The sequence below is a fragment of a genome, unplaced genomic scaffold, assembly GCF_019419815.1.
Source record: "Pyrus x bretschneideri cultivar Hongxiangsu unplaced genomic scaffold, Pyrus_bretschneideri_v1 Contig125, whole genome shotgun sequence".
Taxonomy (NCBI): Eukaryota; Viridiplantae; Streptophyta; class Magnoliopsida; order Rosales; family Rosaceae; genus Pyrus; species Pyrus x bretschneideri.
The window spans coordinates 189,241-205,643 of NW_025999419.1; the positions used below are offsets into that span (position 1 = coordinate 189,241).

General features: G+C 36.7%; 2 protein-coding genes across 2 annotated transcripts; both read right to left on the reverse strand.

The window, feature by feature from the left end:
- Positions 1–1,185: 1,185 nt before the first annotated feature.
- LOC103962510 (26S proteasome non-ATPase regulatory subunit 13 homolog B) lies at positions 1,186–6,611 on the reverse strand. The gene is made up of 6 exons (XM_009375225.3): positions 6,358–6,611; positions 4,775–5,221; positions 3,658–3,738; positions 2,798–2,994; positions 2,605–2,704; positions 1,186–1,754 (listed from the first exon to the last, which is right to left on the reverse strand). The coding sequence occupies exons 1-6, from the start codon at positions 6,505–6,507 to the stop codon at positions 1,569–1,571; spliced, it is 1,161 nt and encodes a 386-aa protein (XP_009373500.1). The 5' UTR covers positions 6,508–6,611; the 3' UTR covers positions 1,186–1,568.
- Positions 6,612–13,380: 6,769 nt separating this feature from the next.
- On the reverse strand, positions 13,381–15,879 carry LOC103962508. Its single transcript, XM_009375224.3, has 3 exons — positions 15,535–15,879; positions 14,899–15,075; positions 13,381–13,683 (listed from the first exon to the last, which is right to left on the reverse strand). The coding sequence occupies exons 1-3, from the start codon at positions 15,595–15,597 to the stop codon at positions 13,474–13,476; spliced, it is 450 nt and encodes a 149-aa protein (XP_009373499.2). The 5' UTR covers positions 15,598–15,879; the 3' UTR covers positions 13,381–13,473.
- Between the last annotated feature and the right edge of the window lie 524 nt (positions 15,880–16,403).

Below are 16,403 nucleotides of genomic sequence, written 5' to 3' on the forward strand. Positions count from 1 at the left end.
ATATAATGATAATAATACCTAATCATACATATATATATATATATGAATAAATAAATGATATAATATTTATAGTAGTGGTATGGTATGGTATACCAATGGTAATGGTTTTAAATACCATTACCGTACCCAAAATGTATAGTACGATACAAATACCGTACCATTACCAATAGTGCAAATTTTTTGGCACAACATTGGTATGGTAATTTGTCACATCCCAGGCTTGACTCCACCGTAGCACGATATTGTTCGCTTTGGGCTCCCACCACGCTTTAACAAAACTCACATGAGAACTTCCCAGTAGTTCACCCATCCTGGGCGCCCGAACTCGCTTAACTTCGGATTTCCAATGGAACTCAAAGCCAGTGAGCTCCCAAAAAGTCTCGTGTTAGATAGAGATACGAATATACATATAAGGCTTACAGGATCCACTCCCCTAAATGATGTGGGATGTTACATAATTTGACAAAAAAATTCCACCCCTAATAAGGCATGAATTAAGATGAGCTATGCACAATAATTTATTATTGAACTCACGATCCACTTGAGGCAAACTTAACACCCAACAAGTGACAAGAACTAGCACTAGGATGATAGTGCTAGTGTCAAGTCATATTCTAATTTAACTAGTGTGTTGACTCCCCTCCTTGTGATTACTTATCTTATCAAAAAGTTGATTGTTTGGTAAAAATAGAGCATCTTCATTATTTTAAAAGCACTTGAATCTGATTACAAAGGAAAAAAAAAAAGAAAAAAAAAAAAGCTTGAATTGTAAATAAAAAGATTTTATAATAAAAGCACTTGGTAGCAAAAACACTTGAGCAACGCCGCTTTCATAGCATAGCATTGGGCACCTGAGATTGCAATTTTGTTAAAGCTGAATTCTAAATGTTCAAAGTTGGCAAACGTGAGGGTCTAAAATGCAACAAACCCTAATCCAAAAACTACATGTCACACATACTCTGAAGCAATTTTACCCGTTTTTGGTAAGTCAATGTTATCGCATCACTAAAAATACCAATCAAGTAATCAGACCACAAATGCAAAGTGCTCTGGGGCACAACAGATGCACACACTCACTGCAAAAACTAAAGGTTTTTAAATTCAAACCATCGTCCCCATCAGCGAGTAACGGAACATGAAAACGTTGACTGAGAAGGAAAATGAACTAGTACCAGTAGAGAGAAGGAGAAAATCGTTAAAACTAACGAAAGATGCATAAATGTAAGGTATCTAAGGAAAGAAAATTCAGAATACAAAGTTATAACGCAGCGTGTTTAATTGACTCACCATGTCTCTAGGCATGCCACTATAAAATGGAATATTACTCCCAAGTGCAGTACACAAGGCTGCTCCTTCCAGGGAAATGATTCAACAAAAAAAGCATCACCAACAAGAAAAGCAGCATAAAAGAAGTAGGCCCAAGGTGTTCAATCAACCGAAGATCTGTGTTTCCTGGCCGCCTTTGCATTTTGAAACACCCCCCCCCCCTTTTTTTTCCTTTTTTTTTTTTTCTTTTTTTTCCGGATCAGGAATTGTTACACTAGGCAGAAAATAAAGCAAGAGGCGACTCACGATGCAACCAAATCAGGTGTTTCCGCCTCGATAGATAACAAAGCAGCATGGACTTTCTTCAACCAACTGTCCAACCTATCACGCAATGATTTGACCTGTGAAATCCCCAAAACTCTTGGCTGCACCCAGGACACATGCACCGTCTCCTCGACCTGATCGATTATTCCCTCGATCAGATGAACCTGCATTCAGCATCTCTCTCATAATTATTAAATAGAAAATAGAATGAGAAGAACACTTTCTAACTACAGAATTAGGGAATAAAAGCAGCTTACACCCTGCTTGTCTGCGATATAAAACATCCAAATGCAAATTAGATTAACAAAGGAACTACCATAAACCATATGACACGTAATAATAACAAAATCCTAACGTATTCGGTTTCCTTTTATTTATAAAATTAACAGTCCCAACTCCCAAGTCAAAAGAAAACCATAACCTCACCACCCCCGCAAAACAAGAAAAAACTCCGGTTAATTACTTCCCTGTTAAGCCAGAAACTACTACCTTAAGTCTTCCCCTTGTTACAACCATTGTACAAGACAGCTATACAACTACAAAACCATTAGATGCAATAAAGGCCTTAAATTTATTGTCTGCAACTAAACTGTATGTAAAATAATATTACAAATAAAAGAATACTCATTTGCATGTCACATGCTGCATGCTGCATGCAACATATAATACATCGTATGTCAGTTATATTGAACTGAAAGTGTGGAACCCACTGCATAAGTGCAAATAAGGTTTGAATGGCCAATCCCATATACATAGGATATAACGTCTCAAACGTGTTCGTGTAATCATAAGCTTCTCATTTTTTAAATATTATTTTCCTATTTTGAATGTACGAGTTATAAAAATATCACTAGTGAGTACTTAATCTTTACTTTGTACTATAATCTTTACTTTGTACTAAGGCGTGCATTGAGAACTGTCGTCATAAAACCAGTCTTCCTTATCGGTAAAGCTTTAGTTTGGACAATCCAAATAAATTCACTGTTCATCAGGTTTAAGAATACAGGAACTTACAGAAAGGCTCTTCACAAGAAGATGCTCCACATCCTCGACCGAAAGTTTGGTACGCTCTGCAATGATACTCAATGGTATAGTTCGATCTTCAGCTGGCCGGCTGCAAGGAACATATCGACTTGGTGAATCATAGTTCAAAAAACACACCTTTGTCACGGATTACAAGAGAAAGGACAATCTAGAACACACAAACCTGAAGATAATTTCCATCAAGCACAGAATGTTAATCTTCTCCAAAAGCTTATTCTCATTATCAACTAATGCCGGTTGTGCTCTCAGAGCAGCATTGTGCACACGGCATAACTCTTGATACCGAACTAAATCACCAGAGTTGAACGCTTGAAGAATATAGTAAAGCCACTCTACCTTTGTCCCAAGAAGAGACTTAATCTGCACAGATTGTTAAAAGATGTCATCCATTAAAAAAGAAAAGAGCAGCACAAATAACTTAGAATAATGTAGCCTACACACTTCAGAAGAAACACATGCGAACTACATAGAAACTTTTTAGGTACGTAATTAGTATCTATATAAGCATCCTTGGTAGGGTGGAGAAGGAAATTCAGATCCTAAAACCACACGGTTCACTAAACCATTATGCAAACCCAATGCAAAAGATATCATGTAAAAAGAACAATGCCTGCACATATCATACAAAGCTCCAGGCAACTAGGTTGGAGACAACAAGCACTTCATGATAGTCTACAGCAGTTGAAATCAAAAGTAATTTATCAGACTCCAGCTGGGGAAGTGAAAATAAACCAAAGTAAAAAAGGGTATATGAATGCGGTAATAACTGGTGACTGTAGAGTGTATGATGAATAGCAGTATTAACAAGACTGCATTGCGAATCTACATACAGGCTTAGTTGAGCATACGTGACTTAGTTTCTGATCAATTTCAAATCCAATGTCCTAGATTGGTGCAAAAATATTTCCCACAAAGTAACAAAAACACCTTGTGCATTTTGAAAGGGAACTCTTCTACGTAACATGCGTGCATGAGAAGCAAAATATTATGAAACCAAATAAGAAACTCTGCAAATGTTCTTACAATAGGATGCGCAAGCAGCTCTCCAAAGTTGTAGATGTTATCTCCCAGGAGCGCAGAAAGGGACAAATCAAATGCCAGATCCTTAAATACGACGAGAACAACCAAGCCGTTAAAAATTGTCATGGATTAAACAAAATAAACTACCAATCAGTCTTAAATTAAAAAGTGACCACATATGAACAGTTGACTCATAGGAATCTGAAAGATAAATATTACCATTGGCAGAGGCTATCACTCATGCCCTAATCACAACTGTTCAAATGCGTACTGAACCAGTAAAAAATAAAAAGTCTGAAATGATACCCTTAATTACTATGGATTGACCAGAGTCAATGTTCAAGGCAGCCTGCACACTACAAGTGCACTTAGCCAAGTTAATGGATTCTCCTAGAAGGGTACTAACATGTAATTACAAATCTTTCCAGTTCTTGCGAACCAGAAATCCCCAATTAACTGACAGAAAAAGAATTGAATGCATTTCTCCTCTTTCATCCAGCCATGCTACAATAAATAAAATTTATACTACATTTCTCTCAAGAACATAAAAGGTTAATCCTATTTCACATTTGTCTACCCAATAACACCTCCACATTAAGTTGTATTCTCTAAACTACCCTATTAAAATTATGGTTACGATCATATTGGTAACTGACCATGCAGGAAGTAAAAGATTTCAATTCACTTTATTCTTATGGAGTAAAAGGTTTATAAGACAAAGCCTGCTTTCAAATGGCTTGGAAGATTTGAATCCAAGCACGGAATACACAAATTATAACCCTTGAAGCAGAATTTGTGTCTACACAAACTATTAACCTGCTGCTGTAAATACAAAACTAGTGATTTGGTGAAAGCAAGCCAAAACAGTTTAAATAAGTACATGTGTACTTAAAGGATCCTGAAGACAGGAATACTTTTAGAAGACACGATTTGTTGAGGGAGATGCAATCACAAGAAATGGAAGATATTTAAATTTAACAAACCATTCGTCACTAGTATGTAAGTGCAACTACAGATTTCAAGCCTTCTTGTAACATAACATTCAAAAATAATGATGGGATGTAGAACCTAGGAATAACTGCACAGAAAATGGATCATGAATAAGAGTATAAAAGCATACCAGCTTGAATGATTCTGAGAGAGACTCCACTGATGTGTATGCCAGATAAAGAAGAGCACTTTTGTAGAACTCAGCAAATTCTTGACGGAACTTATGATATTGAGATGACACCCAATAATAGCTAGCATACACAGATGGATCGATATCAGTCATACTGTCAAGTGTAGTCTTTCCATCTTCTAGAAGCTTTTTGCAACCTTTTTGGTCTTGTTGTTCAAGTTGGAATATTGCTATTTGCATCTTAATGTAAAGGATTGGCTCCTCTATGCGTTGCTCTCTAGTGGCTTGAAGCTTCTCAATTACCCCTTCTAGGTAACTGATAGCAGCTTCCTTCTCTGGGTACTGTCGAGAAACAATGACTGCAAAGTGTGCAAGCTTGAGAAGGTTGATTTTAGTCTCAAAATCGGTGATGAAATTGTGGTATAACTGTATCAGAGCATCACCAGCCTGATATTCAATAATAGGAAACGAAAGTCAGATGTGGGAAGAAAGGACACATCCAAGAAACAGAAACTTCATACTGGAATGCTTTCCATTTCAAGAAAAAATACAACTTGTACACGCATCCACAGACATATTACTAGCAATTAGTATTAAGAGATCAACATAATGCCACCAATCAAACCACAATTCAACAATTCATGAATTCAATGATTCAAGAAAAAATGTGCCAAGTTAATGAAATTCTTCATGCAAATGAATTACATGATTAAACATAGAACCAGTTAAATCCAATGCTAATTGTCTTTGTACTTTTTATCAATGGTATTGACATGTTTGGTCAAGTAATTGAGAAGTGTAACCTAATTTCATTTCACGGTGCACATATTTGTGACATAGCATTATCCTAGTTAAAATAAAGACAGATTTCAAATTAAATTCATTACGGCACACAACCTTAACATGTAACATAGCTACATGCAAATGAAACAGCTTACTTCGAACAGTTTCAAACCCACTTTGCTCGCAGACAAATAACTGTAATTGGAATGAGTTCAAACGGAAATTAAACCCCCAAAAAAAAAAGCACCAGCCTATGGCCCCAATCTAATCATTTAAAAAACTAGGATAAAAAAAAAACCTAATTACTCCCAAAGAAGAAAACTCAAAAGCAGAATCAATGGATTACCAGTTCTTGGACCTCTAGTTCCTCAAATTACTCGAAAAAGAGTCAAACTACAACAAAGGCAAAAGCTTTCAGAGATTTACACTACAGTTTCACTTAATGCAACCAAAAGCATAAAATTTCCAAAGATCTTTTCCCTAGTAACTTCTGCATCTTCTCCAGTACGAATCACGATCTACAACCCAAGTGAGAACAAAACTAAATAGAATAATATCAAACACCAAAAAAAAATACCCTAGTTCCACAAAAGAAAAACACTAATTTTCCAATCCAAAACCCCATTTCCAATTAATTTCCCCTAAAAACCCTAACTCAGCATCAAATCCCAAAGCCCACTTGAAGCCCCAAACTAACGATTTCACAAACCCTAAATTTCCAGCAAAATTGCCGAACTCAGAGTCACCCATTCCGATACTCAAGCATCAAGGAAACCCAAAATTGGGGGTGGGAAACAGACCTGAAAGACGGAGAGAGCAACAAACTGCTCGAGCTTGAGAGTGAGCTGGTGCCATAGCTTCCTTTGGTACAGATCTGCAAGTGAATTGTACCATTCGGCGAGCTCCGGATGCGCGTTGCGCAGCGACTCCAGGTACTGCAGCGCGGCCATGGCTGGTTCAGAGAGAGAGTTTGCGAGGGTTGGAAACCCAAGGCCTTGTTTGGTTCGTATTTATATGAATCGGAAAAAACACCTTATTTAGCTTGTGCTCAAAGAAAACAACACCAAAGTTGACGGAGACTTTGGGGGAAGACGGCAATACCAAGTTGGGCCGGGCCTTGCCGGGTCGGGTATAGGTTAAATACCCAGAGAATTTGGGATGTGCAAAAAGTGCATTGGTACAGAATCCTGAATTTTTAAGTGGCCCCAAAATTTTGTATCCTCCTGTATATTACATAAGTATAAATATTCTAATAAAAAATATTAACTGGAAAAAAAATCATCATCCTTTGATTTTATCTACAGTACACTTGAATACTTGATTAAGTGGAGCTTATAATTTTTCTCTAGCAATTAAAAAACATGTGTATTACTTGCCATACAACTGGCAACAAGAAGACAACCAATATGGCTTTTGTCCCTCCACTGATTGCTACAATTTCCACATCTATTTTAGGCCATCTCCAACCGAGGGCTGGCCAGAGCTCGTTTTAACCCTCTGATCCTCCAAGATATTAATATTTTAATGAACAGTACAGGGCCATATTTACCTCTGTCTCCAATCGAGGGCCAAAGAGCCATAGGGCTCGTTTTAGCCCTATTATAAAAAACCGTCTCCAACCGAGGGCCATAGGGCCAAACATAATTTATTATTTAAAAACTACAACTTAAATTCAAATCCAACAGCTAAGTGACGTCAACTAGCCGTTGGTAGCTGACATCATGCTAACGTTAGCTTACCTTTGGATTTGAATTTTTTTTTGCTATAAATAGGGTGGATATTGGACTATAATTCACACAATTTTGAATTCAATCTATTTCAATTCAATCTTGTTCAATTCAAGTTTGCAATGAATTCCAACTTTGGATCCTCTTCGGATTCCAACTGGGAATTCCAACTTTGGATCCTCTTTAGATTCCAATTGGGGGTCCTCATCCAATTCCAAATTGGAAGCAAAATGGGCACAAATGAGACGACAAGATGAGGAGTCTGATGAAGAAGTTCAAGTAAGGCGCAACAAACAAAATATAGCAGCAGCCATGGCTGCGGGCATGGTGTTTCAGCCAACTGAGGGACAACCTCAATGGGGTGGCTCTGTTACTAATCACTCTTACAAACCACGAAACAGAGCAATGATTTGTGTCAATCTGATGAACATCTACTTCATCCCCAACTCGGTGTACACAGAAGAGAATTTAAGACGTCGTTTTCGGATGAGGAGTCATGTCTTCGAGTGTTTACTTCGTGATGTCCAGCAGGTCAATCCATACTTTCGACATAAGTGGGACAGAGCAGGCCACCCTGGTTTCTCACCTCATCATAAGGTTACTATTGCACTCCGAATGATGGCTTATGGCTCCCCAGCTGGTTCGATGGATGAAACCCATGGTATGTCTGAGTTTACATGCCTTCATACTCTTGAACAATTTTGTGACACAATTTTTTAGGTTTACAAAGACGAGTACCTCCGCGAGCCAAATCAAGAAGATCTAAATCGGCTCATTCGCAAACTAAAGACCATGGGTTTCTGGGCATAGTAGGGTCATTAGACTGCATGCATTAGGATTGGAAGAACTGTCCCACCAGATATCAATAAGGCTTTAGCGAAAGGTCAAGAAAGCCAACTGTTGTGTTAGAGGCGGTTGCCTCATATGACACATGGATCTGACATGCTTTCTTTGGAGTCCCTGGATTCCAAAATGACATTACAGTTCTTGGGCGTTCACCCCTCTTCAATAACTTGACGGAAGGTAAAGTACCTTAACTTGACTACTACATCAATAACCGTCAATACAATATAGGGTATTATTTGGCAGATGGCATCTACCCAAAGTAGGCAACACTTGTCCAAGCAATTCCAAACCCTAGAAATGACGCAGAAAAGTTGTTTACCTTACACCAAGAGGCATACCGGAAAGATGTTGAGAGAGCTTTCGGTATTCTATAAGCACGATGGAAGATCATCAACGAACCGACAAGAGGGTAGAGTCGAGAAAATTTGGACTCCATCATGCTATCTTGCATCATATTACACAATATGATAGTGGAGGATGAGCGAGATGGATATATTGATGGAAAGTCTGATGACGACCAAGAAGATCCAAATAGGTTAAGAAGGGCTTGTGCAAAAATATATGATGGGCCTAATTTGCTTTTCAATCCAAGAACTGGTAGTATATAAATAAGTACACGAGAAGCTATAGAATGATACGTTCTCGTGCCACAAATAAGTATCTACAACAGGATCTTGCTGCACATCTTTGGGCCAAAAGAAGCATAGAGTAGGCGTTTAAGTTTTATGTTGTTAAAAATGTTGTTTAAGTTTCATGTTGTTAAATTTTTTTTTATGTTGTATAATTTGTATGTTGGTTAATGTTATCTAATGTTGTTTCATATTGTTTAATGTTGTTTCATGTTACTTAATTTAATTTAATGTTGTATAATGGCTTAGGAAGTTATAGGAAAAAAAATATGAAACAAATTTTGTGAAATAGAAGTTATAGGAAAAAAAATATGAAACAAATTTTGTGAAATAGAAGTTATAGGAAAAAAAAATAGAATTTAAAATAAAATGAAACAAATTTTGTGAAATAGAAGTTATAGGAAAAAATGGAATTTAAAAAAATATGAAACAAATTTTGTAAAATAAAAGTTATAGGAAAAAATAGAATTTAAAAAAAATTTTGAAAAATAGAAGTTATAAGAAAAATTTTGTAAATAAATAATAATAATAAAAATGTAAAAAAAAAAATATTCAAATGCAACAGCTAGCTGACGTTAACTAGCAATTGCATTTGAATTTTAGCTTAAGCATTCATGTTGGTTATAACCGACATGATTAATGTTTTTTCTGGCCAGCCCTTTGGCTCTTTCAGATTCCGTGGGGCCCTCTCAGATTCCATGAGCCCTCGACCTAGCTCTCGGTTGGAGATGGTTTTTGGGCTATTTTCGGCCTTCTGGCCCTCTGGACTCTTCAGTTGGAGATGGCCTTAGGACTTCATAGAGACTTGAGTAGACTGATAACAATCCCAGACTTACTCCACTTTTCTTCAGCAATAAAAACTTAACATGTGTATTACTTTCTTCCACAAATACAAGTGTATTTCTATGTGTATCTTTTAGTCATGCTCTATTTTTTCATGGTGATCATGATTCATGGCAATTGGACATTATTCAATTAGTAAAAGTGAGATGCCGATTCCATTAAGTTTGAACTTTGTATGAATATATTTTCCAATAAATTATTATTTAAATAAGGAGGGATTTTTTTAACTTCACACAGGACTCCAAAATGTCAGAGACGACCTTGTTAACTCCTATTTGTACAAGTGCACCAAAAAGAATACTATTTGCTCACGCACATCTTATTTCCTTATTAGTGTTATGTTAATTTGTCATTTATGTTTAATTTATAAAGTAGGTGGGTGTAGCAGCATTCAGATTAAAAAAAAAAAATGAGACCTAACCTCGGTTTAAAGGAATGTTATTGTGATGGTATTACATATCGTTGATGCCTTATCACGTGTCTTATAGTTACATGATGTCAAATTTTTAAGGAAACATATTTGAATGAAACTATTATCACATTGATATTGACCTCAATTTGCATCTGATCACGGCCTATATAGCATGGTAGGTGTGGAATTTTAGAAGGGGGGAACTTTGGTGTTATTTATCAGATATTTATTCTCCTTCTTCACACGCATGATTATTTCTATCATATAATTTTTCTTTGTTTTATTCGACCAAAGGCTAGAAATAAACTGAAAAATGAGAAAATCCCTGTGATAAATCATTTCCCTTAATTGTGTGGAAACTTTTACCTTTGCCCATCACAACCACCCCACATTCTGACTCCTCTACCACTCCAACATCACTCAAAAAAGGAGAGTTCCTAATATAATGTTTTTGACAGTTTTAGCTAAATTTTGGGAGAGCATGATGGAGATGTTCATGTAGGAATGACATCTATATTGGAATGTCAATAACATTTTTCTTGCACTAACTTGTTTTAATAATTTAACATTTATCCTCATGTGCAAGAGGGTCCAGTTATAATACTAAATCTAACTCGATGGTACTAGTTTTATGCAAAATTTAACCGTTGTAAATGTCAATCTAATCGTTGATTTTCTACCACACACAAAAGTACATACACAGAAATAAAAAAGTGGGTAAACCACTTAGACTCTAGCAAAGGATATTATGCTAACTTGTAATGAAAGTGATGCGCTTTAAAGTCTACTAACAGAATCATTTAACCACCAAACGCTAATCAAACCCACAATTATTAGGCACCACCCAACTAATATTATATAAAGTGTAGGTATTCCACATTACTACTCATCGCTTATTATTGGTCCATACCTAAATTGACTACTACAAATAGGGAGAACAACTTACACGTCGTTGTAACGTCTCGTACGAATGATATAATGTCAAATTGAGAAAAGTTTATGCACACCGTTGTATCATTGGTAAGATTATCAGGATGACGATAAGTTTTTCAGTGTTCCCGGAACACGGCCCAGTACATACAATTGGTTGAAATAATTTTTTTCAAATTTCCAACCAATTGTATTAATATACTTAATGTGACGGGTTGTGTTTCATATACACTAAAAAATCTCTCAACGATGTCAATATACTCGTGTGACTTAATGTGATGCAATGTAAAAGGAGGCTTGATTTATAATATTATTGGGTCTTGACTTCCAACCAAAGCAAAGTTTCACTTTTTCTAGCTCTTTATATTTGAAACACGCTCCACTTCTCTGCAGATCATCACATTGAGAAACAAAACTGATTGATATATAGAAGATCAGGATGGCATCAATATCATCATCGGCTGCAACACCCTTTAATTTTACTCTTTTGATGTTGCTCATCATTTTTGCCTTCTCAATACCATCAGCAGCAGCAGCAGCCATGGAAGGAGGAGCAGCAGCACTTGTTCATCAGCTTGAAGTTGATCAGGAAGGACACAATGATCACGTCAAATTGCACGGCACCGCGAAGAAGGAGACATGGCAAAGGAAGACATGGATGAATCACGGAAGCTTTCGTAGTCCCCGTAAACACCTTGATTCTCCGACACTCCACCTTCCATTCCAAGCTCGAGAGTTCCCTGTTTAGCGAGCTAGTTCATACATGTAATATGCATAATATGTATGCCCATATGTATGAAGGTTTTAAATTTACAACTATTTACACACACACACACACACACACATATATATATATTTGTCGGATCTGTATATATCCCGTATATCTATCGATTTTAATAACTGTTTAATAGAAAAGTAGATTGTTTTCATATTTTATTCCGCTTCGCTTGTAATTGGTAAGAATCACGGCCACGTAGTGTCTTCAGTACATGAGACACAATATAGAACTCTCAAGACCTTCATCTGCACTCTGCAGCCAAGTCGGCTTCTCAACTTTGTCAATTATGTGGTTTGCTACCTATATGCTTAATGTGAACTCACATCAAATAACAGTGAACAGAAGCCTCTAAAGATAATTACGTGGGTAAATCTAAACTATTATTGAGAGAATCCCGCTTTTTTTTTTTTTTTTTTTTTTTGAAAGTGAGAAATTTCATTAATAAACAAAGCAAGAAACATCAACGATCAGGAATCAAATTCCAAGCTTACAAAACCTAAGCTTTCCAAACCAGATCCAGAACCATAAAGACTCAAAAGAAACACAACAAACCAAAACCAGACGACAAATCAAACATAAAATCTCTCCTCACAAAGCGAGAGAGCAACTCGAACACAATCCCAAACAGCAACCCAACGCAAACCCCGCTTGTATTAAACCTTACAGGAGACGTAAGAATAATTTTATAAATTGGAACATAATTATTAATTAGCCTGCCTAAACCTCGGTTAAACATCAATTTGATGGTTCAGTTATAAACGATACTGCTGCTGCAAATTTCAGTACTGTCAAAACTTAAGCTCACAAAACTGCTAATCAAATTCCGAGCTTACAAGTCCAACGTCGACAGCGGATCCACACCTAACTAACAAGGTAGACAAGCTCACAAAACTTAAAGCTTCCCGAACCGGATCCAAAACTGTCAAAGACTCAAAAGAAACACAACAAACCAAAACCAAACGACAAATCAAACATAAAATCTCTCCTCGACAAAGCGAGAGAGCAACTCAAACGCAACCCCACTTGTATTATCATAAATGATACTGCAGCTGCAAATTCGGTACCAAGAAACTCAGTTCAGTGACTGCCAGTGGCGGAGCGCCAGAGGCGGTTGCCCTATCAAGCAAGACATGCTTTCCTTCTAAATTCTTTAAGTGTTTTTTGAATTAAAACAAAGGGAAATGAAGGAGATGAGACCATAAATATTAATACAGTGACAAAGGCTGAAGTTACAAAACCCGTGACCATGAGCAGCAGAAAATATTTGCATGGCCGGTAGACATACCGCAGCCATGTTTGCAAAACAGAGTCCGTCAGAAACTGGCCAAATGAAAACGCGTAACAGGTTACGAGCTTTTTGTTCAACGATACTGCACCTGAAATGGTTAGTGTCCACTGACCATTGTGCATCCACCATATTAGAACAACTAAGATCTCGTTAAAGAACCTTATCAAACTCCAAACCCAATTTAGAGATCATTCTCATCTTCCTCATACAAGCGCCTGACACTGTATAACTATCTTACTTATATAACTGCATCTCCGAACGCAGAAACAGTTTCACAATTAATAAAGCTGCCGAAAATGATAGAAAAGTCGGAGTTTTGGGAAGATGCTTACAGTTGCTCAATGACATATATAAGGTGTAGACATTGTAATGATACGTAAAGATATACATATATTCAGGCAATAATTATAAAACCAATTATTGAAATTACACAATACAAATGTGAAACACAATTTACCAGATTTTAAATCCCAGATGCATTACATTCTTCTAGTAGGTTTAGGAGGTTATGTTCGGGGGCACTAAGAGATGGTAAAATCGTGCGATTCTTTCGTGTTTGTCTGGGTTTCATCACAGCTTCTTCAGAGTCGAGAGAACCCCCTTCCTTCATCACAGGCAAGTCACCTCTCCTAGGCACAGTTGCTGATACTCGCTCCTTCCATAGTCTCCCATCCTGAAGAGCAGACAAGCTATATTAGAATTCTATACATAACGATATCCACAGAAACAAATTTAGAGTAAAACAAAGAAAAGAACAAATCTAATCCATTTCTTATTCACTCTACACTTATACCTCAGGACCACTGGTTTTTAAACAACAATTTGGCCTGTCGTTATAGATAATTTCTATTCCATGTTATGCGCATGATTAGAATGATTGACATTGGTCAAAATTACAGCAACACCACCTTAGCCTTTTTCCTTTTGGGGTGGGGGTGTGGTGAAAATCATACCCCAATCGGATAGTGCTTAGATAAATCAGGTCAGGTTGCAAAGAATTTGTGAAGAAAATACAATGATATTGGAAAAGGTCACCACTTCAATCCTTATATACAGCCAACTTAATCCTAGATTCATCCACAAAAAATTGGCAACGACTTCACAACTCCCTTTATGATTGGTTAGAGAAAGTGATCCATATCCTTTTTTTCTAGAAATAGGCACCAAGTTCTTCTTCTTGTAGGCACTTCTTTGACCTAGAGTATGATTGATGCTAGTGACGAAACTGCAATATGAAAACACTCACTAGCATTCCACCTTACCAAAAATAAATTTTCAAACAAGCCTTCAATAGCAACCACGCTCTTGAGTTAGTTACAGACTTACGGTACAGTCAAGCACTTAATCTGACATACCAAATAGTGGACTCGGATACTTACACTAAAGAATAAACAAGTACAGGTTTCCTAGGTATCTGGTGAGCATTTTAAATTCCATAAGAACCAAAAGGTGAAAAAGACTAAAATGAAAATATTCTGGGGTTTTCATGGACAAAAACAAATGCTCAGTTTAACACTAATATCAAATTTCAAGTCTCAGGCAGCAACCAACGTGTCCATCCAATCCAATCAACTTCAGTTATTATGATCAAATCTACTTAAGACAACATGCAATGACATCCTGAAGCGAAACTATAAAAATTTCCCAAGCCATAACCGTAATGTTAGTCAACAGAGTAAAAAAAACAAGTGAAGAATCGGTTTCTACTTCATACCAAAAATAACAACAACAACAAAGCCTGATCCCGCTAAGTAGGGTCAATTGTAAGAATCTTAGAACATCACTGTGCTCGGTTTCTACCTCATACCATGAAAATTATTTCTATCATCCTAACTTGCAAACTTACAAAACAACATTCTTTTAGAAAAAAGCCAGGATTTAATCTTACATTGAGAATTGACGGTTCAGGTAAAGGGCATTGAATTGGTCTATCATTGTCAAAAGGCTCAATCGGATGTTCAACTGGCTTAAACTCTACCGCTACTTCAATCCCATGAGACGCGGCAGTGGGGGGAGGTGCTGAAGCTGTACCCTCGGAGTTTGGGGCCAACGCTTCCCTCCCATCCTGCACCAGAAACCAAACTTCATGAAAATTGTGAATGCACAAATCAAACGCACAAATGCCATCACAACGTGTATCAAAATCAGCAAGGTCCGCGACAGCAACAAAGATCATCATCGATTACATGATCTACTCAATAGATAACAGAAACATGAAATCCAACAAACTCCAAAAAAAACAATCAATTAATGTCAAAAATCGGATTCTAACATGTGGGATTTTCAAAAACAAATAAAAAAAACAAACCCAAACCCAAACCCAAAAGAAAGGGTCAGAAAAGTTCAACAATTGAAACTCCATTTTTGCACAAATTTGTAGAAGCAATGGAAAAAGTCAACCCCAGTCAAAACAAGGCAATCTGAAGTATCTAATAACCAAATCAAATTAAGATTGCAAATATAAACAAACACACAAACATTTCAAATATAAAAGAAAGAAAAGAAGAAAACGAAGAGCTCTTACAATGGCACTCTGGGTACGTCGATGACCGGCCCTGCTGGAGAACCTTGAGAAAATACCCACCATATTTTCACTTCTTCAGAACTCAATTCACAAAAGGGTCTTGTGATCTTGGCTTTATCTGTCCAATAAACCTCTCTCTCCTTCTCCGTGTTTTCTCTCTCTAGAGTATTGACAATGCATATATTAAGACGATACAAAGACACACAGATGCTCGACCACAGAAAGGCCGTTGCTTTCCCTTTTCTGGTACCCTATTATATTCTTTCTCTCTCTAGACTTTGAAGACACAGGACAGAGAGAGAGACAGAGAGAGAGACGGTGAGTGGGGTTAGATGATAAGGCAGATCAAATGAGGTTGCTTGGCGATGGCGTAACGGGGTTTGTCCGTTTCGGATTCCCTTTGTCTTGATGTAAGTGTTATATTGCTTTGGTGTCAGCAGCAAAATTTAAAGATATAAAGCTGTGGACGAGAAGCAATAAATGGACTGTTAAAACTTTTTTATTGTCAACCGGTTTAAACTTTTCGGTTTAATAATATATTAGGTTTTTAAATTAAAATAGTTTTTGATATTGACATAACTCTTTACTTTGATCCGTAAAATTTGAAATCGATAAAATTAGTTCCTGATGTTGTTCACCATCAATCATTTTAGTCATTCCGTGAGAAAATTTCCCTTAAATAAGGATAAATAACAAAAATATCCTCAATTTTTTTGTCAAATTAGCTTGATGCATTATTTATTAAATTAAGGGTATTTTTGACATTTTGATTTTTATTTAGCAGAATTTTTCACAAAATGACCAAAATGATTGATTGGGATAAACTCAGGGACCATTTCTATTGCAAATCTTACGGCCCAAAGTGAGGA

What these genes read in the sequence shown, in the direction of transcription:
- LOC103962510 (XM_009375225.3), bottom strand. Translation starts at nt 6,507, where the DNA reads ATGGCCGCGCTGCAGTACCTGGAGTCGCTGCGCAACGCGCATCCGGAG. An exon ending in TTGCTCTCTCCGTCTTTCAG is followed by an intron (nt 5,222 to 6,357) that starts GTCTGTTTCCCA and finishes ATTGAATATCAG; the next exon opens with GCTGGTGATGCTCTGATACA. An exon ending in TTCTTGTGAAGAGCCTTTCT is followed by an intron (nt 1,755 to 2,604) that starts GTAAGTTCCTGT and finishes TGCTGAATGCAG; the next exon opens with GTTCATCTGATCGAGGGAAT.
- LOC103962508 (XM_009375224.3), bottom strand. Translation starts at nt 15,597, where the DNA reads ATGGTGGGTATTTTCTCAAGGTTCTCCAGCAGGGCCGGTCATCGACGT. An exon ending in GACGTACCCAGAGTGCCATT is followed by an intron (nt 15,076 to 15,534) that starts GTAAGAGCTCTT and finishes TTTCTGGTGCAG; the next exon opens with GATGGGAGGGAAGCGTTGGC. An exon ending in CTGAACCGTCAATTCTCAAT is followed by an intron (nt 13,684 to 14,898) that starts GTAAGATTAAAT and finishes TCTGCTCTTCAG; the next exon opens with GATGGGAGACTATGGAAGGA.